The sequence below is a fragment of the Macrobrachium rosenbergii genome, chromosome 3 (genome assembly GCF_040412425.1).
Source record: "Macrobrachium rosenbergii isolate ZJJX-2024 chromosome 3, ASM4041242v1, whole genome shotgun sequence".
Lineage (NCBI taxonomy): Eukaryota > Metazoa > Arthropoda > Malacostraca > Decapoda > Palaemonidae > Macrobrachium > Macrobrachium rosenbergii.
Window position 1 is genome coordinate 47,724,117 of NC_089743.1, and position 27,731 is coordinate 47,751,847.

The 27,731-nt window shown below is 39.2% G+C and overlaps 1 protein-coding gene and 1 long non-coding RNA gene across 51 annotated transcripts in view; both read right to left on the reverse strand.

Moving 5' to 3' along the window:
• LOC136855129 (uncharacterized) overlaps positions 1-13,197 on the reverse strand; it is a 32,433-nt gene extending 19,236 nt beyond the window's left edge. The window contains exon 1 of the long non-coding RNA XR_010857918.1: positions 12,026-13,197. This is a non-coding gene — a long non-coding RNA (uncharacterized lncRNA). The remainder of the gene's footprint in view (positions 1-12,025) is intronic.
• Positions 13,198-17,794: 4,597 nt separating this feature from the next.
• Positions 17,795-27,731, reverse strand: part of bent (projectin protein bent) — a 206,019-nt gene continuing 196,082 nt past the window's right edge. For all 50 annotated transcript variants that reach the window (XM_067132017.1, XM_067132002.1, XM_067132011.1 and 47 more), the window contains 5 exons: positions 24,238-24,347; positions 20,779-20,980; positions 19,714-20,340; positions 19,142-19,487; positions 17,795-18,994 (listed from right to left, as the gene is read on the reverse strand). In XM_067132017.1, the coding sequence (XP_066988118.1) occupies positions 19,174-19,487; positions 19,714-20,340; positions 20,779-20,980; positions 24,238-24,347 (1,253 nt within the window). In that variant the 3' untranslated portion in view covers positions 17,795-18,994; positions 19,142-19,173. The remainder of the gene's footprint in view (positions 18,995-19,141; positions 19,488-19,713; positions 20,341-20,778; positions 20,981-24,237; positions 24,348-27,731) is intronic.

Here is a 27,731-nt window from a genome sequence, read left to right on the forward strand (position 1 = left end):
ATAAAAACAAGACCACTACCCAACACTAGTGGGAACTCCAGGTACATTGTCCCCTCCTAGACTCCCCAAGAACTCAACACCATTTTCAAGGCGAAGAGGAAAGGAAAGGAAGGGAGACTTCCTACACTTCCTCACCCATCACTAAGCCAGTTACGGACACAGGTCCTAGGGTACTGCAGTTATCATAAATTGTCTTGACGTCCCGCAAATAGTGCATTGTGAAGTGTGCCTCAACTGAGATCCCTCAAGAAAAACAAAATGGCGTTCTTCGAAAGGGGTCTAGAAGGGTTTTAACCGAACACCAGAGATTACTTAACTGGCCTCTAATCTTCTCCATTCGATGTAAATAATAATGGAGGGCATGAACAGGACACAGTTCTCTCTCTTCTTCTGTGCCTAGGATATCCGATAAACTTGGAATTGAAAAAGAACGGGGTCAGGGATGTGACGGGTTCTCATTTTTAGCTAGAAAACCAAGCAAAAATCCGATCCTTTTGCTTATACCTTGCAGTTCACTTGCTCTCTTAGCCGTTGCTAAGGCCACCAGAAAGAGAGTTTTCAGGGTCAAATCCCTTAGAGAAGAAGAGCGCATTGGTTCAAATCGAGGATCGGAAAGCCACTTAAGGACCACATCAAGATTCCAAGAGAAGGAAGCCTCTTTCTTGGGCTTGGAGATATTAAAAGACTTATCAGATCAGACAAGTCTAGGTTGTTCCAGATGTCTAGGCCTCTATGACGAAAAACGAAGCTTAGCATAGCTCTGTAACCCTTCACAGTAGCGACCAACAATCCTTTTGAGGATTTCAAATAGAAAAGGAAGTCTGCTATTTGAGTGACATGTTTTTGAGGAAGAGACTATTTCTTCTGCAACAACTCCTAAAACGTGCCCACTTAGCTTGGTAGACGTTATTGGAGGAAATGCGTCTACATTTGGTGATAGCCACTGCTGCTGCTCTAGAAAAGCCTTTCACTCTAATGAGTCTATAGACAGTCAAAATCCTGTTAGGGCCAGAGAGGATAGTCCTTGATGAAACCTCCTGACATGGGGCTGTCTGAGCAGACTTGGAATTTTGGGAAGGAGCCTCGGAAAATCTACGAGTACACTGATCAGGTCCGGGAACCACTCCTTCTGCGGCCAGAAGGGTGCCACGAGTGTCATCTTTACATTTTGGCAAGAGCAAAACTTCCTTAATACTTCCCGTATCATTCCCAACAAGGAAAAAGCGTAAAGGTCTAGGTTGGACCAGTCCAGGATCATTGCATCCGTCGCCCAAGCTAGAGGATCCGGGAACGGGGAACAAAACAGAGGAAGACGGTAATTCCTGGAAGTTGCAAATAGGTCTATGCTCGGTTGACCCCAAAGTTTCCAGAGGCTGGCACAGACTCGAAGATCTAACGTCCACTCCGTGGGTAGAATTTGCTTGTGACGGCTCGGCTCAGCTCATCCGCCAGGACACTGCACTTGCCCTGTATGAACTGGGTAACTAATCGTGTCTGGTTCTGATCCGCCCAACATAGCAGATTTCTTGCTACTTTGCAGGGAGAAAAGGAGTGTGTTCCTCCCTGATGTTTGATGTACTGTACGCCTAGGCCGTGGTATTGTCCGCATGTACCGCTACAATCTTGCTGTGTACCTGTGTTGCAGACCTAGATGTATAGCCTTCAACTCTCTCACATTGATATGCAGTCCTTTTTCTTCCAATGACCACTTCCCCGAGACTTCCAGGTTCCCCAGGAGCGCTCCCCAACCTACATCCGACGCGTCGGAAAAGAAGTCTAGGTCGGGGGCTCATTGGAGCGAGTGACTTCCCTTCTGAAAGTCTGTCTGCGGACCTCCACCACTGTAGATCCTCCTTTATCTCTGGGGTTATTGGAAAGACGTGGAGGTCCTGATGAACTTTTCGATCCCAGCACGCCCTTAAATAGAACTGGAGAGGTCTTCCTACTCTCATGAATTCTTCTAGAGAAGCCAATGTCCCCAAAAGACTCATCCACTGGGCGGCGGAGCACGAACGAAGCGAGAGGAAGAGGTCTACTTTCCTCAGACAGTCTACTACTCTCCTGGGTGACGGAAAAGCCCGAAAACTCAGAGTCTATCAGAACTCCCAAATAAGAGAGTCCTCTGAGTGGGAGTCATTTGTGACTTCTCGAAGTTGATTGTTAGTCCTAAATCCTGGGTCAAGAGAAGAGTTTTCTTTAACTCCTTTGCATTTAACTCCTTCATGCATTGCCAATCATCTAGGTCCAATGACACTCCTACTAATTAGCCAATCATCAAAGGGCCAACACTGAGAAAACTGGGGCTGTGGAGAGACCGAAGCAAAGTGTTCGAAATTGAAAAATCTAGTTCTTGAAGATGAAAAGTAGGTATTTCCTTAAATTCGGATTAATCGTAATATGGAAATAAGCATCCTGCATGTCCAGGGAAACCATCCAATCCCCCTGATGGATGGACACCAGAATGAGTGGATGGTTTCCATGTTGAATTTTGTTTTCTCTACGAAGACGTTCAAGGCACTTACGTTGGGCACCGGTCTCCAACCTCCCGAAGCTTTGGGAACTAAAAAAGGCGATTGTAAAATCCTTTCGTGTTTGCTTTTCTCACTATTTCTATAGCCTTTTGTTCAGAAGAGATGACACTTCCTTCGACAAAGCCCAATACTTCTCTGAGCTGATGGAGTAAGCTGTCAATATGGCAGGCGTGTCAGTCAATGGCGGATTCTCCTTGAAGGGGATAGAGTATCCCTCCTTTAAAACTTTTACTACCCACTGATCTGCTCCTCTTCTGCTCCATCTCTCCCAAAAGAGACGAAGCTTGGCCCCTACTGGAGCATGAAGGACTAAATCCTCACTTGCAAGAGGATGATCTTGCTGAAGATTTTTTGATCGTTTGGGGTGCAAATCCAACCAAACCTCGGGACCTGGGGCGCGCTCTCCGAGTCCCTCCATGAAATGGCTTAGGATGTTTGAGCGGAGATGATGGTTTAGCCGAGAATGCAGGTCGATCCTTCTGGCACTTCGTCGACCGAGTCAAGAAATCCTGCGTTGACTTTTGGTGCAGGCTCGCTGCAATCTCATTTATGGTGGACTGAGGAAACAAATGCTGTTTGTCCAGAGGAGAAAATAGTAGAGCCGATTTCTGTGAGGCCGTCACACCCTTCAATGTGAATGAGACCCAGAGTTCATGCTTCTTTAAGACGCCCATGGCATACAGTGCAGCTAATTCATGTGAGCCATCTCTAATGGCGCAAGACAGAAAATTATCCAGGTCTGCAGTCCATTGCACAAAAGAGCTGGTTCTTGAAGTTTCCTGGCAAGCGCTCCTAAACACCAGTCGAGAAAACAACACTTCAAAGGCCTTAAAAATACTTTTCAAAAGATGATCCATCACCTGTGCCATGAAGAAGGTTTTTGCTGATGCGAGAGCCGATCTCTGTGCCGAGTCAGTGAGCGCAGAGAAGTCTCCCTGGGAGGAGGCAGCCACTCCCAGGGAAGGAGCTTCTCCCGTTGCGTACGACAAATACTTCATACGTGAGAGGCGAGGAACGCTAAAACAAGCTCTCCCTTGAACCCTCTTCTCGGAAAGCCAGTCCTCCACTAGTCGAAGAGCTTTCTTCGAAGATTTGGAGAGAACCATCTTCAGTAGTCGAAACGAATCCACAGACTGAGAGCTCATCAAATAAGACGAACCTGGAGAGGACGGAGAGCTCGGAGAAAAATTCCGGGAAATGCTGAAGAAGGCACTTGAGTAGAGACACATACGGCGTCGAAGATGTATCCTGCTCCTCTTCTTCATCCGCCAAAGAGATCAGAGAAGTCATCGCAACTAAATCAGGGGCAGCCTGAGCTGTAGGCTTCTGCAAAAAGGTTAAGGATGTTATCCAACTTGCGTTGCAACGGTTCAAGAGAGGGGTCCAACGCAGGAGAAGGCTGATCAGAAGTTGCAGGGCACTTGGAGGGTCGGGTGCTTTTTGGCGCGGTTTTTTTGGCGCCGTTTCTTGGGCTCCAGATTTTTTGGCGACAAGTTTTTTGGCGCCCACACTTTTGGCGCACCAAATTTTTTCACCAAAATAAGAATGAAAATATCAAGAGGATTACATTAAAATAAGAAGAAATTTTGAATGTTCCATCACAATACCACACGTCAGAATCTCGTAAAAACACAGTCCAGCTCTGTCTTCCGAAAATTAAAATTCTTTCGTCCGATCGACCATTATCACCAATTAAAAAGTTTTCATGCTCACCATTGTTTTTCATATAAAGTTTGTATTCATCTGGGATCACTAATTCACAAACATTGACAGGATTAGGAGGAGCGAGGCTCAACTGACTTATCCTTCTCTTTATTATTTGCTTCATTAAATCTAAATTTGGAAGTGCTCCTTGAGCGGCTTGAGAAATATTCTCTGTACAAGAACTTATAATTACCGAAGGCTGATCTTGGCAGTCTTCAGCCCGACTCTTTAAACTAGTTTTAATAGCAGCTACTTCTACACTTGCTATTGAAGCACCATGAGAATGTTCATTTATTTCATTTATCATTTCATTGTCTTGAGTGTGGATACGGGCTTTGCACTCATTCTTATTTTCACATCTCCAAAACTTTGTACTAGGGTCCTTCTTGCTATGCTTATCGAACACATAAAGATATCCATTATGCGAATATTTGGGTTTATTTTTCTTACTTAGAATAAGTTTAGCCATTTCTGTAGATGGGTTCAACTCAAACTATTCTTAAATTTTAACATGTAGGCGGTAGTAAAAAGCTGTTTCTGTACTGTGGAAATTGCTGTCAAGTTAAAGAGAAACAGATAGATAGATAGGCAGTTAAAGAGAAACAGATAGATAGATAGGCAGTTAAAGAGAAACAGATAGATAGGCAGTTACAGAGAAACAGATAAAGAAGCAGTTAGTAGTAACAGACAATTTCTATTCTCTCAGAATATTTTAACCTGAGAGAGAGAGAGAGAGAGAGAGAGAGAGAGAGAGAGAGAGAGAGAGAGAGAGAGAGAGAGAGAGAGAGAGAGAGAGAGAGAGAGAGAGAGAGAGAGAGAATTATTTTCTTATTTTTGGCGCCAAAAACCCTGGAGCCCAAAAAACGGCGCCAAATAGAACCATTCCGCACTTGGAGACTCGAGGGGTTTTGAGCGCTATGGGAAGATTGGCAGCTTCGGGGCGCTCCGACAAAAGGGAACATCCGACCACTTCAGGGAGCCTGAAAGCGTCAGGGCGCTTCGCTGTATCAGGGCACTGTCGGGGCGCTTGCCGCATCAGGGTGCCTGGCTGCAACAGGGCGCTTGTCTGCTTCCTGGCGCTCAACAGGACGTTCCGTCGATACTAAACGAGTCGAGGGAACAGGGCACTTACTAGAAGACTGACACTGCCCGCCCAAGAGGAGAATCGGGCTAGAACCCCTTCCTGGAGCAGATGAGAGGAGAAATGTTCTGGAGTATCCTACTTGCTGCATGACGGCTGAGGATTAAAAGAAGGCTCCCTCAATCTCTTACAAGGGAGATGCGGGGACTGATCCTTACCTGAGAATCGTCTCTTCAGGAGGCAAGATTCGTCAGGAAAACTATGAAGACGGCTCTTGCGAGGCGATGACTCCTCAGAACTAGAAGAAAGTCGATGAACTACCAAGACAGCTTTCCAGCGGCTGTCTCTAGTCGAAACCTGGGATGCAACAGGTTGGCCTGAGGGGACAACTGCCCGTGGGCAGACCCCACTGACCTCCCTTGGGCTACCGGTATGCCTCCTCCCAGGTAGCCGGGAGTATGGCAGGGACCTGCGTCTAGGAGAATCAGCGGGAGAAACAGCCGCCTCCCCCACTGACACTTCACCTTTTGCACTATTTTCAAATTTGTCCATCAGGACACGCATTGATGCCCCTAACTGGGCCACTGTACTTACAACAAGATTTAAGCGTTGCTCAAATTTATTTTCAAGGCTGGCGAAGCGATCGGGTTTGGAAGTGATGGAGCCAGGGACAGTTGGAGAACTAATAGATATGTCAGCCTTATCTGATCTGGGAGTTAAAGCCTGACTAGCTACTTTTCTGCTAGCTTTAGCGGCTGCTTTCTGCTTCGTATCTCTTTCTAGCTTCGCTAAATGAGAATTTAAGTCTTCCATTTCTGTTCCCCCCAATCTCTGCAGTCATCACAAGTCAAATCTATTGAACAAACCTCACCTCTGCAACCGGAACACAGGGTGTGAGAGTCGTAGGTCGCTTTTGTCATCTGTGTATTGCAGCCCTTACTGCAATACCGGAAACTAGAACTACTAGTGTCGGACATTTCCTAACTAGTCAAAAAAGTCATATCCGTGAAAAGTCAAATGAAAAATTGCCAAAACAGCTACAAATACTTCACCAAAGAAGAAAATACAAAGCCAATACGAATTCCAAAGCTCTGAACTGCTGTAACAACACCAGGTGTTGACGCTATAAGCGGCATAAACAAATTGTCGTGTTGGCGGTGTTGTTCCTCTTTCGTACCCCAAAAGTGGGTGGGGCATAGTCACCTATACAAACAAAAGAATTGCTACCGCGAATTCAGAATTCTAACCGACGTTCGAGTAGAAACTCTTAGCTAAATAATTACTGGGTAAGTTACATATATAAAAGTTGAGATTTACTGTCACTAATACAGTAAACTGCAAATCCATAACAGGACTTTGAATCATCACAAAAGACACACAATGAATTACTGTACTGTACTTGAATCCTGACTTAAACACTGTCTAGGGAATTTGAGGGAAAACAACTGAGCAAGATCAGAACAATGATTGGCCCCCTTTCACTTTGAGCAGATTGAGGAATTGTTTCATCCCAGGAACATTTGAGACGCCATAAATCTCTCATCACGAGTTTACCCTTAGTAATAACAGGTAAAGCAAGACCAAGGGGATCAAACACTGGAAATTTGAGATATAACACCCCTTTTTGTTGACATGCCAATATCAAGACTGCTACTGGACAGCTGAATAACATGACATCACCTGTCAGATATTTGTAATCAAGCACTTTCTCATGATTGTTACCATGAGTCACTAGGGTTTGATCTGCTTGCATCAAATCTTGCAAAGCAATGTTATTTGAGTTCCATGACCTTAAACAAAATCCACGTTCTTGCATCCGCAAAGGGGACTGTTGGTACACTTCTTTAAGAAGGTCAATGGAATTCCCTGTTACTACAAAATTATCAACATAAAAATTGGACTGAAGTAACTGAGAACAATAACCGCTGCAGAAACGACTAGTATGATGTTAGAGAACATAGTTCAAAATAAATAGACTAGCATTAAATCCAAAAATTATTGTTCTATATCCATAGGCTACTAAACTATCTACTACCTTCATGAAAAAACAGAAACTGTTTTTATCTTCTTCACTGGCAAGTATACTCTGCAAAAAGGCTTGCTTAATGTCACTCAACATGATAAAATTATTTGACCAGAAATATAATAACTGTACAGTATCTCCCATCAAATTAACACCAGCAAAGCCAGCTTCATTCAATGAAGGTTTATTGTTTGTCTTGAGAGAGCAGTTGAATACAGGACGTACCTTAGTTGTAGTATTAGGGTCCTCTTTGATCAACTGGTCTATGAGGAATCAAAATATACTTATCAAAGGTTTGAGGATTCACATCAATTTCCTCAATGATATCTTCCTTCAACTGATTTTGAAAAACTTCTTGATAGGCATCTAACATACCCTTTTGTTGTAAACTGCTAACTACTCTATCCAGAATGGACAAGGCTACAGCATGATTTGATGGAACTTGATCAATCAAGTCCTTTTTTCATGGGAGATCAACATGATATTTATGATCCTTGAATTTAATCCCCTTCTTGAATTCATCAGCCACTCATAAGCCAAGTTGTGAATGGTGATCAACATTATCAGAACACCCAACAGACTCTAAACTGAACATGTTCTCTAATCCCTGTCCCACTTCACTATCAGGAATTAAAGACTCGAGGGGGAAAATATGATTTCTTAGGGTGCATAGTGAAATTGACAAGGGTTTCAGGCACATTTCCCTTGTACATGTCTACCATATTGAGATATTCAATCTCTTTAGTCAACTGACTCTGACACTGCAACCTAGGTTTGGGTTGACTTTGAGGTAAGAAATTTCTAAAGTCACCAATGGCACTAATCCATCAGATACTCTCCAAGCAGAACCCTGACTGCATTTGACTGAATTAAATTCAGAGAAAAGATGCAAAAGATCTACCCCAATAAGACCTTGAACTTGAAAACTTTCCTTACAAGCTAAATCTGATTCAACTAAGGAAATGCCCTCTGACTGTAAATTACTCAAAGCAGCATCCAAATTGGACACTGAATTTAAGACAAAAATTGACATCTGCCAAAATAGACATTTGAACATTCCTACCACCAGGAACTGTGACTCGAAGACTTACTTCTTTGAGAGGTTTTGAAGAAGAACCTAAAAAGGTAATGAACTCATATCAGACATGAGATGGGAACTGCATATATTACTAGCAATCTCTTGGTTGAGATAACTTCTTTGACTGCCCGTGTCTATAAGGCACCTAACGTTTTGGTAGGCCTTATCGCCCTGAAAAGTCAAAGTGATGACAGGAAGTAACAAAGGCTGAAAATTTACCTGTGTGTGTTGTACACCCACACAAGTATGAGACTGAATAGTCTGTTTAACATTAGAAACAGGACAAAGGTGAAATATGAGAAAATGCCTTACAGTGCACACAAGCATATGACATCTTGTTTCTAACTTGCCAGGACATTGATCAGCTAAATGTGCTGAACTAGAACAAACATAGCACATACCTAATTGCAAACAACGTTTCTTACATTCATCATAATTGCTAAAGGCAACATAATGGGACATTATGTCCTACTTTCTGACAAAACTTACAAGTTTGACCAACTGGTTTGGAAACACTTTCCTTTGGCTTTACTCAAGTGCTGAAGTTTTCTAAAAGTAGTGATATGCTTAGGAATTTTATTTGCATCGGTACCTTGGATCTGGGAACTCGACTATAGCGGCAGAATTTTGAGAATTGACCTTGAGAGGTTTATTTGAAAACTTAGACTTGTTTACAACATCTTTCTTTTGATCAGGTCTTGACCTTTCTGCTTTAGAACTGACAGTACGCATCAGCGTTTTGATGAAGTCATTATAATGTTCAAACAAATCTACTATGTTGGGATAGTTATTATTGACTTTATGAATCAATTCCCTCTTAATGGAAGGAGGCAGCTTAGAAAACACAACATGACTCAAAAATTTGTTACCTGGAGACCCACAGTAAGAAAGTCAACCTTGTACACCTTCAATTCATGTACCATAGACCAAACCTCATTGATGTAAGCCCTCACCTCAGTAAAGGTAGGGTCATACTTAGGAAAACCACTAAGCAGAGATTTGAAAGTCTCATCAACAATGAATTCTTTGTCAAGAAATTCATTCTTCAACAATTGCATAGCTACAGCATAATTATCATCCGAGACTGAGAGGGTAACAATAAGCTTAAAGGCATTGCCTGAGAGATAACTCCTATGGTGAGTGAGTTTGTTGGCATCTGGCATTTGCCCTCCGGCATCGATGAAATTCTCAAACTGCAATAAAAATTTTTAAATTCAAGCTTGTCGTCTGACTGACTATCTGACACTTTACACTGTAAATGAGGCAACTTGACTGACGCTGTGGCAGTACCAACATTAGGTTTCTTACAGTCATTCAAAAGTTTCTGAATTTTACCTAACCTTACACCAACTTCATCTGCATATACAGCATGACTTTTAAATTCATTCTGAACCACCAGTTCTTCAGGAGACATATCACTGTCATAATAATCATCTAAAATTTGTTCAATGACATTCTCAATTTTGTCCTGGAAGGACTGGATACTTTTCAGTTTAATTTCAAAATTTTCCTGAGTAAGGTTACCCACAGGTACCTTTTCCAACAGATCAACAGCAATTGTAACACGAGATTTAAAACCCACTCTCTTCCTAACCAAAGGGGGAAAATCTTGATCAATGGCTTCTAATGACATTTTGATAAACTTGGCTATGAGGCAAAAACAGCAACAAAACTATATATATGCTACACTTAACCTAACCCAGCTGTGCATTAAAACAAAGTAAGAAAAACTGTATGGGCTATGCATTAGAACACAGCAAGAAAATTATATATATACACTTGGCCCTACTAGGTTACGTATCATAACAGCAAGCAAAATTATAAAGGCTACACCTTAACTTATCTAGGCGATACACTAGAACCCAGCAAGAAAATTGTATAGGCTATGCATCCTTACAGCAAGCAAAAAATTAAACAGGTTACACTTAACCTAACTCAGCTACGTCTCAACACAAAGCAAGAAAAATTGTATGGGCTATGCATTAGAACACAGCAAGAAAAATGAGACACAATTAACCCTACTAGGCTATGCACTAGAACACAGCAAGAAATATCATTTATACACTTGGCCCTACTAGGCTATGCAGCAAAAACACCATGAAAATAATATATGGTAGATCTAAGCCGGCTGTCCGCAGTGAGCTAAGCTATGGCAGTTGACTTTTTCTGCAGAACTTTACCTGCTGAACAAGAACTTAAGTAATATTTTGTTGCTCGGCTGTAATTAAGCTGTAAATTATCTTAGAACTGGTGTGGTACAACCATTTCGAGAATAGCTAACAGCAAGGGAGACCCGTTGGGAATTTGGGTTTTTTGGTGGGGTAAATAACTTGGGAAAAGGTTTCAGTACCTTACTGTTGTATTTCCTGTTATTTATGTCATTTGGAACACGAAAAACAAGCATAAAAAGAAGGGCAAATAAATGGATAGTGGGAGCCGTTCCAAAGGCACTTTTTATTCATTACTAGTACTACTGATTCTAAGACTTACACGCATGTGCTAGCTTTTGGTTCGCCAATCAGCAGTTGCCGGTTTTCTGCACTTAGCGAGAACTGCGAGAGACTGGCAACTGACATTTTCTTATGTTATTTTACTTGCTGAACAAGAATTTAAAGTTATTACCTCTTGCCAGAACATACGAGCTTGCAGTAATCTTTAAAAATGCCGATAGGGCGCGCAGCGCCGTTCTGCTACGGCGACCTATAGAGACCATCCAAGTTGAAAGCGGGAATGGTAATGTTTTATTTACCGTTTATGAAAGCTGAAATAGTGTGCTGCCGTGGAGCTAGACTATGGCAATTAGCATTTTTCTATGTTATTTTACTTGCTTTACAAGAGTTTAAGGTAATATTTTGCCAGTCGGCTGCTGCTAAACTGTAATATACCCTTTAGCTGTGTGTGACCCACTGGTACAGACGTACAGTTTTCAAGGGTCAATTACATTTTTGTTACAGCCGACCGACACAATATTATTTTAAATTTTTGTTCAGCAGGTAAAGTAACATAGGAAAACGGCAACTGCTATAGGCTAGCTCACCGCGGACAGCCGGCTTAGAATTACCTATTATATATAGGCTACACTTAACCTAACTCTGCTGTGCATCAACATAAAGCCAGAAAAATTGTATGGGCTGTGCATCAGAACACAGCAAGAAAAATTTTACAAACACTAGGCCTTACAAGGCTATACGGCAAAAACAGTAAGCAAACATTTAAAAATAATTCAAGGAATTCAAGGAAACAAGCCTACACCACCAAAAAACACAAGGTGATACAGTGATGATGTAAGCTAATTTGACAACCTGATAAATTACCGTGTTCGCGCGGAAACAAAGGTAAACCACCAGCTTTTTCTGTCTGTCGGACGTGTGTGAGCGAATTAACTAAATTTAAAACAGTATCGAAGGACGAAGGCGTGAAGAACAACCACGCAAACATTTACGTCGAAAAGAAGAAAGCTTGTGTGAGAACTGTTTTTTTCTAATTCTCTTTGAACGGAGACTGCGCTCCCAAAACTACGACTCAGTGATTGTAAATTCACGCTTCACAATTAATTTAATCTGGGAAATACATTTCAAGTCGAGAACCAAAACTCCAGAAGGTCTTACCTGCACATAAGAGCTTGCCATGAAGTAGGAGGTACATTGACTTTCGACGAAAACGTTTCTTGTCGAAGAATAGCCGGGCGTCTCGGTGATTGCAATACTCCGGAAATCCTTGACAGCAGAATAGTTCATTCTATAGGATCATTAGATTTCAAGTTGAAATTTGATTCAATTCTTGAGGATGTGGGGAGGATCCCCTATAGCCACTTGAGCCGGCTTTTTATTTGAAGACCTTAAGGTTTACAACCAACCTCCATTTATCTCTAGGTTGTTGAACTGCTTGATGAGAAGTAAAAAGAACAAGGAAGTGACGCTCACTCTTGGCGCGAGATGCCTCAATGTATGCGTTGCGAATCGTGGTCTCCTTTATATTAACTTTATATATGCATTGCAAAATAAAGACCTTATTTCTTTGATTTCGACTTGAATATTAATATTTGTATGACAATTTGAAGTTACAAAATAAATGAAATACTTAATGCATCAATATTTAAATGAAAATTTAAGTAAATGTTTTAAAATTTCTCACATATAAGCCTAGAAGTCTTGAATATTTAGAACACCAAGAAGGATATATAACTATAACAGTCTCTGCTGCCTTCAAGTAACTGTCAAGATACGTAGTGCACTGACGATTACTTATAAAAATTAGGATTTATACATTCAACAGAACGTAATCACTGTGACGCTGCTTATTAATGCTTTAATCGGAAGAAACCGAATGCACGCATCTTTCACGAAGTATAATAGTATACATTACATTATGTCAACGAATTCAAACAATTTTTTTCCAAATCACTGTTAATACGTGAATAAAGTGCCTTTCCCTTTTCTTATAAATGTAATCGCTGGCATTGTCAAACTCGTCAGTTTTTCCTGCAGAACTTATATAGATTGTCGTTTGTTGGGTATTTAGCGTGGATTTAATGAAAAAGAAAAAAGTGCAGATGGTTACCGAATTTGGGCGAGATTCGGGAAAATAGCCATATTGACGTTACTTAGCAACACATCAGTTAATTCATTCTAATTAAAATTTTGAAGATGAAAAGCGTCTACTAAGTTTTACGGTCATTCACCTTGTAAGTTTCTATTGATATCTTACCTCTGCGAAGGACAAACACGATTTTTCTTTCAGTTGCGAAGACGCAGCTATAGAAGGTACAAAAAAGAAGCCAGCGTTTGTTTATATTTGAAATTTGCTACTGCCGTAAACCGGACACATTTACATGCATTGAAACCTTTTAAGGATAATGTCATTGCAAACAAAATGCTTCCCTACAATTAAACCCAGAGTACTTCTTTCGCAAATTAAGAATCTAATCGTATTCAGAAAAAAAAAATATTAGCAATTTTTCTATTTCAGGGAATAACATCGGCTAGGGTTATGGAAGCCTACTGTGAGAGAGAGAGAGAGAGAGAGAGAGAGAGAGAGAGAGAGAGAGAGAGAGAGAGAGAGAGAGAGAGAGAGAGAGAGAGAGAGAATGTAAACCTAGAATTGTGACGTCATTTTACGTTTTCTATGATCAATCTGAGAAAACGTTATTCCATAATGTGGTATACTAAATAATTTTTCAAAATTACCTTTCCCAGAGTTCGGGTCGTTTCGGCCGTAAGTCATTTAGGTCATAAGCACGTTGGCGTGCAAAATGGGAGCCGTGTTTAGTACCAACCCCTTGGGGTGTAAGTAGCACATAAAATTATGACGGTAAATACCATGAAAATAACGATTAATACCATAAACATAACGTACTACGTTGTTTTGGATGTTACGCCCGAAAATGTTCCAAGAAGGGTATCAAATAATCTTTAATGGAAGTTTTAGTACTAGAACAAGAAAATTTCGGGTTTGTTCTACCCAAAAATTTACATAACTAAAATTCGGTTTCTAGGTCATATTCTATCTCCAGACTTTAATGGTGACGTTGGATAAGAAATTCATACACTTTTATACATAGCATATGTATAAGCTACGAGGGGGTTTTAAATACATGCACTTTCGCTTTAAATAAAATCAATAGAGTACGAACCTAACATTTTATGCTGTTTATCTTTTGGTCACTCGATAAATATATAATTGCGCCATGACAACTACTTTTTAGCAGGATTTTCAACTAAAAACTATATTTTTGTTCCAAGATAATGTTAGAACTTATTAAATTTCTTAGTATATTACCAAAATTATTAGCTTAAAAAAAGAAATTTATTACGCAAACTAAAGAATTGTAAAAACAGTTACGCAATACTTGAACAAGTCCAGGAGAATATTGGATAATAGTCAGAAATATACGTTCTTCAAAAGAAGCAAACGAATTTGACATCGAACCAAAGTATGGAGTAATACATTTTTTCATAATCTAGATAATCTCAGTCATTTGATTGTCCTAAAGTTCTGTATACAATTTATTAATTTTCTTTTGAAGACTGCATTGTCGGCTATTCTGAAAGGAAGTTGACCACATTATTATTGTAAATATATACATCCAACTTCGGTTCTCAGCTTTCTTTTCTTTGATAGCTTACAATTTGCTTACAATTTACTATAAAAACTCATGTTACTATCTGAGATTACATTATAAGCACAGGTACGTATATGAAGGGATTATAATAGAAGCATTTACCGAGTATACTATATTACCGCCACAAGGGTTTAAGTATTTTAAATTTTTACAAGAATATTAAACTTTAATGCAGTTCTGTTCTGTATTCAGCTGCTTACAGTAATAAGAAACAGCAAACCATTCAACCGGTATCACCAAACTTTCTCCTAAAGCTTAAATAACGCTTCTGTTGCCAAAGTTAAATAACCAGTTCGTTAAATGATTCTTTATTAAATCCAATACTCTAGCCATAATGATGAATTTTTCTTTTCAAAGAACATCTGGTAGCAAAAAACGACAGAGAGAGAGAGAGAGAGAGAGAGAGAGAGAGAGAGAGAGAGAGAGAGAGAGAGAGAGAGAGAGAGAGAGAGAGAGAGAGAGAGAGAGTTAATCTTTTTTAGGGATCATACCCACCTTTAATGTAAGGACGTAATTTGTATAAGAGATTAGATAATTAAGAAGGAAGAGAACGATGTACAGAATCACAAAACTCCAGAGTTCAAAGCAGGGCTGAAAATTGCTTCTAACCGCTTCTGTCGTTTTAAGTGTGTTGCAGAAATAGTTCAGGCATTTGGCCTATTAGCTCATCCTGACTTCTTGAGCTGGTAGTGTTAATAAACTATGAATAAACTATTGAGTTCTATATTATAATTATTATTATTATTCGGTAGCTGAAACCTATTCACATGGAACAGGCACACTGGGGGCATTGACTTGAAATTCACGTTTCCATAGAATGTTGGTTGCAACCTCCCACGGCAGACCCCACACAGCGGCAGTAACTGATCATGATACAGAGCCAGTGATTTTTTCATTGTCTTGGGGGAGGCGCGAACTCGCGATATCTGAGGGCCATGTCACGACACCAGTGACCATACCAGCGGACAAAGACCTGGTTTATTATTCACTGAGAGATTCTGATAGATCATTACCGAAGAACAATCTGCAAGAACAGTAATTCTTCAGAAATTTAGGCAGCCAGCAACTCGAAAACAGTGATTCTGTTTATGACTACAAATACATGTTATTTCATCTGATATTCAATGAAAATGTGTCTCTCTTTAAAGAACTTTTTTTTAAAGCTATATAAACACCAAGATATATTACTGAATAAATTAAAGTTTTTTTTTTCTTTTATTAATTCAAGACTTATTGATGACTATTCCCAGTCCTATCTTGGCTTCCAAACCCGTGTACATACGCTAGTGGTTTCAGAACTCTCTTTGATGAATGACTGAATTATTTTAAGTTGTCTGGTACCATAACGGCATAAGTTATTGCCGCCCTTATCAGTTATAAAGTTACACTAATGCAATATATTTTTAATACTATAAAATTAAAAACTATAGGAACAAATGCCAATGGGACCATTTGCTAAGTCTTTGAGGACCTTGGGAACAATGTAACTGCCATTCTCGTCTTGAGCCTCTGAGAAAGATTTACTTCTAACTTCTCCAAGACTCAGGCATTCTACTAATATATGCTTCACAAAGGGACAAAGAAGTCATCACAGTGTGGCTGGTATTTACCTGTCATTAAAAAACCATTTGTTAAAATAGTATAGCCAATCTATTAAAATGTTAGGTTGGCGAAGGCCTGACCAGGTAAGGACCTGGCACCCTAGGTTAGGTTAAGGAAGGCAAGGTTAGAATGCATTCCTGTATTTTACTCATGGCCTTATAACACTCTAGGTCGGGTTGGGTCAGGGAAGGTAAGGTTGAGTCTTGTGACATCATTGTTTTGTGAACCATACTGATAAGGCACGAACCATGTATTTTTCTGACTGCTTATCTTGAGGTTTATGCATTTCTAGCCGTTCCTCTTGGTGCAATTCACTGGTTTTTTACTTAATTAAATCCTCGGTTTCACGCCGAGATCACCACATAACTATAATATGGGAAACATGAAAATGAATGGTTTCCACCATAAATACATAAGAGGCGAGATAAACAATGGTAAAAATCTTACGCACAGATTTACCAGCACTTATAAAGATACCCTCTACTTGGACAGCCACACTCACCTCACTAGCAGTCTGTTACAGAACCTACTGTTTGTAAGTGGCTCACCTTACACAGACTACCGGATGGATTGACCGACAAACGAGTCGAGTTCGGTCCTTTCACTGCCGTTACAAAACTCTGAATGACGTTCTGCACTGCAGCTGCGCAGCACTTCTGCTTAGAATTGTGGGTGGGCATATATGGCGCCCTCTATATTCAGTTAAATATTTGCATTAACGAAGGTCGTGGAGTTTGTCATGTACAAAGCTCTCGGTAATTGTTTTTTAAATAGATATTTCTAAATAATGTACATGTAGTATTGAAGGTCCTGCCCATCACGGCATAACCACACACACACACACACACACACACACACACACACACACACACACACACACATATATATATATATATATATATATATATATATATATATATATATATATATATATATATATATATATATATATAAAATTCACTTGTCTCGCAACTTATAAAATCTTGAGCACACTTACATAACATTTTACTTGGACGTCTTTGAAGGTCGTCAAGATAAAAATGCATGTTACAAGAATCCCATTTCAATTTTCTCAACAATTACCCTTCTGTAAGCTTTATGGCAGAGGTCTCCTTTTGTAGTCAATATCGATCCTCGGGGTCGATGGGACGACCCATGGGGTAAATATATTCCTCCATGTTCAAAGGTTGAGCGACAAATGCTCAGGGTCGACTGAACTTTTGGTGGGCATGAGCCGTCATCTGTATAAGAAATTAAAATATATAAAATACAATAAAAAAAAAGAACCTTCGATATATTTTTGGTTCATGCATCATCAGTCTTTATTGTAATTTTATATTTTCTGTTTACTGATGGTTTATGTTGCAATAATGATTTACCATTCGTTGGAATCATAATACATTTGTCTTCATGAGTGGATTGTCTTGTTTTTGATTTACTCATCGTCGTTTTTATTTGTCCAAATACGCTATGTGTGTATCATTAATCATCCTTGGTATTTTAACAGTGAAAAACATTTTATGTCAGACAATTTTACTTCACGGCTTACCAGGAAAATAAAGATATATCACTATACAGACCATTGCTATTGGGTGATAACTCTCAGCGAAGTCTTACTAAAGGTGGCAGAGAGAGGGAAATGATAAAGCACAAGTAATAAAATTCACATATATTTCTCGCGTAAAAGCCTTATTACAAGTTACAATAGAACGGCACTTTCTCATCTGAATCATTAACGTGCAGGTGGCCTAAAACCGGGCACATCCACCCCGACTTCACCAGTCTACTGAGAAACTGACAAGTATGTCTTCTTCTTCTTTATTTCTTAAACGTAACTAGATGGCAACCAAATCATCGTAATAATGTGAAAATGTCTGGGTATTATTCTTGGAGGACTGGTATTTCAGTTCAGGGAACAGTGCAAATAAAAGGAGCTACGTGATTGGTTCATAGGCTGATGACGTAACAAGGACGAGACCTTAGCTGGGACATGATGAGAGAAAGAGTGAAAGAGGAGACACGGGCACTGTCTGTTAAAGTTGGTGTCTGTGTGTGCGTGCATAAGTGTGTCATTTGTGTATTTATCTTTCGTGTGCATAGCGGGATGGAACTAAAATCCACAGTCATATGAGTTGAGGTGCAAGTAACAACCCATACAAGAGTGGGTTTCATCCAAATCCGGGAGGTTAGAATTACAGCAAAATACTATAAAGGCTCTGAACTATAAAATAATACGAGGAAAGAGAGGGTTAAAAATGGTTTTCCTGAACGATGAACGCTGACATAAAATATGCTCTGTCTCAAGAATGAAAACCACGAGGAAAATCATTGTTCTGGCGCGATAGAGTTCATCTCTTTTTGGATAGATGGCGCCTTGTGCTGTGCTGTGCAGGCCAACTCGTGGTGATGCAGTCTTCAGAAAGCATGGATGTCAGTGCCTTTGAAAAGATCGTGAGTGACTATATAAGAAGGAGCCGTTGATACCTATAAATGAAGGAGTCACTTTGTGCAAAGGGGATAATATACAATGTTGTGAATTGGACACAGAACTGAATACATACATCTATTTTTATTGATATGATGGTAGATCCTTTCTCGCTGCATTCATATCTCTTCCACATCAATGGGATATACTATATTCTAATAAATAATATTAATAATAAGTACTCTCATAGGAAAAATACATGTAGCACAGAAGCGGACATGCACACAGACACTATAACACGATGAAAATGCTTGCTCTAAGGCCACTACAGCAAGCTATAATGCATACTGAGTGGCCAAAGTGAGTTAGTCAGTCACGTATGAGCCTCAGAGGCAAGTTAACGTGACAATCGTCGTGATGTGGTCCAATCTGTGGAGGAAAAATACGAAAATTTAATTATAATGCCGTGAAGTACAGTGCCCTTACAGTGAAACAAATGGCAAAGCACTTACATTTATAATGTGGCTATTAAGTCCATTGGAATCAAGTTACATATATAGTGGATAAGTTACTCACCAGTGCCTCAGAGTTTACGGTGTGGAAAAGAATCACAGATCGGCAGATGAAAAAATATTCAGAGAGAAGGCTGTGGTTGTCTCTCCCTTCTTAGCTGCGGCTTTGACTATGTACTGCCCGACATCAGTTGGCAGGCAAGATGGGATGGTAAGCGAGTATTCTTTATCATCCTTCTGGAACTTGAAACGAGGCGAGGACTCGTCAATGGGTTTGCCATCCTTCACCCAGGTCAGCTTCAGAGGCTCAGTTTCAAAAGCAATGCTGAAGGCTGCCGACTTCTCTTCTTCAACGGTCTGTGATTTGGGGAACTTCTTAACGGCTGGTTGTTTTTTCTCCTCGCCAGGGACTGAAACATCAAAGAAAATTAATGCCCTCTAGACATGAGAAAACCATTCTGGGAAGTAGTACAATGCAATGCTATTTCCAAGAATAATAAAGTTCATGTAAAGGACATGATCTACACAAATGTACATTTGTGTAGTTGTATGAGGAAATTAACATTAAAAATTTAGATGTCAGTTTAGTAAAATTACTTATAAAACATTAGAAAATCAGATCTTGGATATACTTACTTATAACATTTATTGTGCATGTGCTGAATGATTCACCGATATCATTGAAAGCCTCGCAAGTGTAGGTACCCGCATCCTCTGGGAAGATTTCAGCAATCTTCAGGAGGTACGTGTCACCCTCAGTTACATACTGGAAGTCCTTGGAAGGCTTGATTTCCTTCTCATTGTGCAACCAAACTACATCAAACTTGGTAGCGCCTCCAATTTTGCACTTGAGCGTGTGGGGAGTACCATCTTGGACTAGTTCAGAAATGAGGTGCTCAACAATTCTTGGGATCTTGTCTCCCTGGCCTCCTTTGCCATTGATCTGTTGTTCCATTGGCGTGATCTTGAGGACACAGGTGGTTTCTGCTGTGCCCAAGGAATTGCTGGCTTTACATACGTATTTGCCTTCGTCTTCTGGGAACACCTCGTTAATAGTCAGTGAAGCCAGGCCTTGGCGATACTTGAGATCAATGATGTCTGAGGAACTTAGCGGCTCACCATTCTTGAACCACGTGACTTGGGGCTCTGGGTCGCCCTTGACTGTACATTTCAGACACAGGGCTTCACCATCCTTAACATTAAGCGTTGGGGGTAGTTCTCCAGAAAATCCTGGGGGGCCCATCAACGAGTCATCGGGAGGCACTATAGAAGAAATCAATTTGTTTGTCAGAGCATGATTTTTAATGTATTAGTGAATAATAACACTTTTTGTTGTATGTACTTCGTTGAATTTGTCCTAGGTCATCTTGAATTAAGAAATTTTTAATAGATACTATAACTGAAAGTCAGATATAACAGAAAACTGTTGGCAAATTTCCAGTGTTCCTTGCTCAACGCTTAACTATAACTAAACTTCTGCATGTGCAATATATTACTAAATACTGATTAAAAATAATTTCTAATGACCATTTAAGTAATACCATTACCCTGAAAAAAGGCTTATGGATTGACTTGCTTACTGGGATATGTAACAGGTAAAATTAATGCCAGATAAAATGCAACATGGAAAGAAAATGAATTATGAGCTAAGTAATCTTAGTCACTTCCTCTGGGGAGAACACAAGGAAGACCTAAACTTACACTCAAGCTCCTTAGTGGCCGAACGTGATCTTGACGTCGTTCCTGTGGAGTCTTGCCTCTTGCCATAAGGTTTGAGTTGTCTCTTGGACCCTGATGTCGCCGTCGTTGAGGAGGACGAGGAGGACGTATCAACTTTGGTGGATACTTTGGCTTCTGATTTGGCGCTTGCGCTGCTGCCCGTTACGGCGATGGTGGCAGCAGACTGCAGAATGGAGCAGGTAGGATGGTAGTAGTGGCATTAGTGGTAGTAGTGGTAGTAGAGATGGTAGTAGTCACAACAGGAGAAAAAAATAATAAAGCAAAATGCTATTTTTGGTAGTTCTACAATACTGGGAACATTCAAGATTTGGGTAGCAATGGCAAAATATAAAGTAGAAGTGGGATAGTCACAAGAGTTTACGTGTCTATTGTAGTTTGAGAGTAAGGTGAGTGACGAAGGAAATGTTACAGAGTAATAGCAACTATGTGAAGAATGACTCGTGTACCAAAAATAAGAAGAGTTGACAGCCGACATTAATATCATCGTACTCAACAGCCACTACGGATGATATAATGCGCTGCAACGCAGATTAGTTATTCAAAGTTGAGGGAGTTGCTCCCAATATTATGTCTGCATCTAGATACTTCATAAGTTAAGTTGTGTTCAGCATGGGGCGCGATGCCAAACATTTAGATAATGGTGGCATATCTGTGGGTAAAATGTCATGATTCTGTATTTCATTGACACCTTGTGCTATCTGAAACTTGAAGATGTCCATAAATGTATAACAGATTAGTCTTTAAGTAGTTCTTGACGATGCAATTACTGGGCTAAACATCAAAATAAAAATATAATGTGGCACTCTTTCACTAATTTAATGTGCCACATGCGTGGTTAGCCTCTCGAGACCAATTGAAAAAAAAATAAAGGGAAGAGTGAGAAATGAAAATAAAGAATGTAAAATGACAAGTAAAACATATATAAAGAAATGTTAAAACTCAACTTCTATAAAAAGACGTCTAGCTATAACTAATTTATTATTTTATATTGGGACCTATTACGAAGACCTGCTCGATGTCGGATTCTGCCAAAAAGAATTCAAGAAGAACCAGTGGGTTTTGAACTTGTATTTTTGAATCGGATGTTTAGGTTGACTGCTCTGTTTGATATATTGTTGTGAACATTAGAATAAGGACCTACATACAAATTCTTTTAATATATTCATTGCATATTACACGTATAGCTGGGCACTTGTCATGGAAATGTAAAACTTACAAACTTTTAGGTTCTACAAAAGCAATGTCTGTTGGTTGTATGCTTCAGTGAAATGCATACTTCTGACAATGATGACAATAAATAATTCGATCGACATTCTTCCAGAGAAGAAAAAATGGGGATGCCATATAAAAATCTATATAAAATTCGAGCACATTACAATGTGGGCCATAGGACTGGGGAAACTGGGAGGTTATCATTCACAGAAACGTCAACAAGCATTCTGGTTCTCGGCAGATAATTTGAACGTCGTTCCAACAGCTGTCACATTCGGCTGGACTACGTACGGTTGTGTTCACTGGACATTTCGGCCATAACTGGTCGGTTCATTCTGAGTGGACACCGAAGCGTGTCCGGATATTCGAGGGGGTGTTAGTTTTCGGCAATGCACACCTACTTCACCACGTGTTATAAGTCATCATCGCAGAGGGTCTGAGGGGTTGGGGGTTGGATTCGTCCAGAAATCACAGCTGAAATGTATTGAGTTAACACAACCGCAAATTATGTGACAAAGGGGACGAAGCGTCCAGAGCTCTCATGGACTTCTTCGACTGCATCAGGACAGGATGGTTTCCTCCACAACCACTTCAATCTGTTGTTAGAGGAGCTCATATAGCGACAACCCGATCTCGCGCAGAAATGTGAGTTGTTGAAGAAAATGTTAAGTCACACAGATGTATTCTGTTGTGACGTTGATCAAAGACATCTTGGAAATATTTAGCAGATAAGCTAAGGAGGTAGTACATTGAAGACAAAAACACGAAAACTAAGATCTTGGAATTCATTAGGCTTCTAAATGAGTTTATGGTATCTGAGGTAGCCAAGATGACTGGGAAATGATGTTAATTGCGTCAAATCTTAAATATTTACATGAATTCACAAAACAAATATCCACATATATAGGTTTCAACAATCCTAAATGAAAAGTTAATAGGTATAGCAAATATGACGGATAAACTGTTATAATTTCTGGGTTATGATAAGCATCAAATGATCCTCGTGTTATTTAGAGCAGAAAAAGACAGAATAACGTAATTATTTCCAATGAATAATCATAAATCAATAAGGATGATTAAAAAATCTTAGTAATCATAAATCTTATTTAGCATAATACTGAAAGCATGCACAGACATTTTTAGAAGATATATATAATCTCCCCGGGTTACTGATGCCATCAGTTATCAGTCTGTGAAATAAAATAATTATATATCGTTTCCTTTCTCGCAATGTCTTAATATCTACACACTCTCTCTCTTCGCTTTCTTTTCTAGCTGTGTCTTCTCATAGTCCTTTCGAGTTTTTCCTGGTGTTTAAAACTTTCTTTCATTTTCTCACTCTCATCTCTCTCTCTCTCTCTTTTATGTCTACAGGTACAAGCTATCCTACTCTCTCATTTGCCCACACTTCAATTACCTCTCATTTGCCTACATTACAATTACCTCTCATTTGCCTACACTTCAATTACCTCTCATTGCCTACACTTCAATTACCTCTCATTTGTCTACACCATTTACCTCTCAATCTGCCTCCACTTCAATTGCTTCTCAATTTGCCTGCACTTCAATTGCCTCTCAATTTCCCCATTCTTCAATTACCTTTCATTTGCCTACACTTCAATTACCTCTCAATTTGCCTACACTTCAACTGCCTCTCAATTTGCCTACTCTTCAATTACCTTTCATTTGCCTACACTTCAATTACCTCTCATTTGTCTACACTTCAATTACCTCTCAATTTGCCTACACTTCAACTGCCTCTCAATTTGCCTACACTTCAACTGCCTCTAAATTTGCCTACTCTTCAATTACCTTTCATTTGTCTACACTTCAAACACTTCAGTTACCTCTCATTTGCCTACACTTCAATTACCTCTCGTTGTCTACAATTCAGTTACCTCTCAATTTGCCTACACTTCAATTACCTCTAGTTACCTTCATTTCAATTATCCCTCATTTGCCTACAATTCAGTTACCTCTCACTTCAATTACCTCTAGTTGCCTACACTTCAATTACCTCGCATTTGCCTACACTTCAATTACCTCTCGTTGACTACACTTCACTTACCTCTCATTTATCTACACTTCAGTTACCTCTCATTTGCTTACACTTCAGCTACCTCCCGTTTGCTTTCTCTTCAGTTACTCCCCTTTTCGAAAAATCTCCCCGCTAGTAGACTGTGCCTGTAGCTTTGAACTCTCTCTCACCTTATGGGTTGAACTGAAGTAACTGGAGGACGAGCTTGAATCTTCGACTCTGATGGCGGGAGTGGGAGGCGGTGGCATGTCTTTGATGGTCGTCTCAAGGTACCTTCGGTCTGTTGAGGGGAGGGGAAGAGTGGGGGGTGCAAATCGGAAGTGCAAGGGCAAGGAAAAAGTAGAGCATTAGGTCAAGGATCATAAAAAAGGGTGTTAGGGTGGGATGGAATGGCAAGAGGAGCAAAGGACAAAGAAAAACCGTATTAGTACATTCACATTGGTATGATCTTATCACTGTCAATTTTTTTTCTTCATCTAATTCATAAAGGACTCACATTCAATGTTATGGCGACCGAAACTTATTTATTGAAATTTGCTACCTCTTATTTCCCGGAGCATATTGGGGAACATCTAAAACAGGGTTTATTAATTTATTCATTTTGGTTCTGAGTTGTTACTAACTGTCGCTGAGAGTGAAATAATGAATACGTAATTCTAAACCTCAAAGATAACTGCTACCTTATTCGACCCAGGTACGAATCATGCCACGGATGGATAGCTTCTTCCTTTCATTCCCAAACTTTGGATTGACAAACTTTCATTCAACGTATCCAGAAATATTAGGAAATCGAGACGAACAGACTATCCACAAAGTTTAAATGAGTACCATTTTTGTGTGAAAATTATTCAGCTGGAAAGACGTTTTCCACTGGACATTTTTGAGGTATAAACAGAGTAAAGGCTAAGATTCAAACGGCCGTGTTCTAAAATAATAGCAGTTATTTAGAAGAAATTGTAAACTGTCCGTTTTCAACGAAAAATAAACTCGTTTTCAAAGAAAAGCAACGAATCTAAAATTAGTACACCCCTTTTCTACCTACCATATCTATTGGCGCCACTGGTATATTGGAAAAAACACATGTGACTTATATTTGATTTTGTGCATTTGGGGAAGATGCAGTGCATTTTATCTGACTTGGAGCAATTACAAAACAAACGCAAAGAACTGCTCAAGAAGCAAATGTTAAAAAGTTAAAAATTTAAATCAGCACTAACAAAGGCTCTCATCAGTGCTATAGAAATGAAAGTGAACTGGAAGTTAATGCAGCATTTTGGATCTAAAAACCTTTCTACGTCATCTGTCGAGGTTATATGGAAGCGTTCAGGGTGTTATTTGTTCATAAATGGAGAGATAATACAGGTATATACATGTGTACAGTTAACAGGAATGTACATTTTTCACTGGATTACCAACTGCCAAAAATGAACACAAGCTACAAAAATACAACTCATGTTTTTGGACATCTATATAGGAAGAACGTCCTTAAAAGATAAAAAAAGAAAAAAACAGGTAATAGTGAGGTAAAAATAGAATCCTTTAATTGTAAATGTAATTATAAAAACATGCAATAACACTGATTATTAGAATAATCTAAAGTTATTCGGACCTAAAGGTTATCTTAGGAGCAAAACAGACATTATTAAAATCCATGCAATAGGGGAAGGCTGCTTTGACTCCAAAACGGAGCCTCCTGGCTCAAACTATAATTTGCGTATCAATAGCACTCGTTTCATTCCATAACTGGAATGCAAACTTATGTCCTCACAGCAAAAATAAGAAAAAATTGACAAAAGGATCACAGTAAGGAACATTTGGCTGGAAGAGCAAATACCACGAAAGGATAATCAGTTCAATAATCCCAACGGAAAACAATAGAAAACTAAAAAATAAAAAATAAAAACTTTTAATTACAGGGGGTTACAGATTAGTACAAAGCCAAAAGGAATAAATATAATAAAAATAAAAATGAAATAAAACTAAGCTACATTGAAAAAATAAGGGAATCTTGCCACAAGTAATATATGGGAGGATGTCGAGGTCTCTCGATTCTGAGAGCGCATCTCGAAGAGAGGACGCAAAGGTAAAGCGGGTAAATACAAAAAGGTGAATGAATTAAAAACCACGGACCCAACACAGACCTAAATCCTGTTCCTCGAAAAGCTTCACGTTTTATGAAAGGATTATGTACGTGTGTACGTATATACATATATACAATTATTTACACATATATACACATCAATGTACATTACGATAAGTACCGTATCATTAAGACCAGCGAGATAATATCAGTTCGAATTCCTCCTGATATGAGAACCAGAAGAACGAGACGGGAAATAGAAGTTCAGTTGGTGAAAGCTTGAATTCTATTCCATATCGACAATATTATGATAATAATCAGGCAAGAATATCTAGGTGAAAATTTTATAAAATGTTTACGAAGAACCAAATGGAGGGAATGCATATAAATTGTAATGTCTCTATTCGTATTTGCAATAATAATCAGGACAGGCGTCCTGACAGCTGCTACATTTCTTGAGGCACTAAGACAAAAATCCACATTTCTGAGCGCGTGAAAGTAGTTGCTACATTACTGAGTGAACTAACATTGAATAATCAAGGTGGGTATTTAAATATTCACCCCCTGATGCTTTCAATTCCTCGCTGTTGTTCTTCTGTCATTCTTCCGGATGATTTACACAACATACAGACTCAGCAAACGTAAAAAAACATAGGAAAACAGCGCATTCACTGCAACACCTCAATCACGAGTGTTACTGCTGGGTTAAAGAGCAAATTAAAGAAAATAAGTAAAAAAAAAAGAAAGAAAGAGGAAAAAAGGGTTAGGGTTAGGTCAAGCAATATTACCTTCCGTGGATAGATTCTTTAGTAGATTGGTCTGTTCCGGAGTTACCTCAACGCCTTTTGGGGAAATTGTTTAAAAAAGTAAGAAAAGATAATCGTGTTAATGAAGCAGTGGGCATGTACATGAAGTGCTCTGTTAACTACTTATGTTTCTTTTGTCTTTACTGGGGAACAAGGGGGTAAGGGAGGCCTTTGTGGGGAGAGTCTTTTTTGCTAAAGGGATGGAGGAGGGTTCGTGGGGGGTGGTAAGTCTATGTGAAAGGAAAGAAAGAGAGAAAAGAAAAATTACGATTTACAGGTGGAAAAACATGCCAATTGCATCGTTCAACTTTTTTTTCACATGTCACTACATAATACTCGTTTCGTCATGGCTTCAGATCAGAGACTAACAACTGTCTCTCATTCTCTCGAATGAAAGACAAGATTTTCACTTTTCTTTCATTTTTTTTTTTTTACACAAGCAACATCAGACGAGTATTATGTTTGATAGCAAATATTTTTTGCTAAATATAATCTTTTTCATGGCCATATATATATAAAAAAAGAAACTAATTAAAAAAAAAGAAAAAGCAATGAAATTTTGTTTCTACCGAAAAATTACTAGATAAAGAGCTACATATGTACCCAAATTTTGAAAACTTTTTAATAATAAAAAGAAAGAAGAATAATAGTTCATTGTACAAATCTGCATGCATATATAAATTATATATATATATAAACTGTTAATAAGAATTTTCCCCTAAAAGGGGGTGGCTACAGAGAAATAAGTCATTATCATGTTTACTGTTCAACTGCTGAA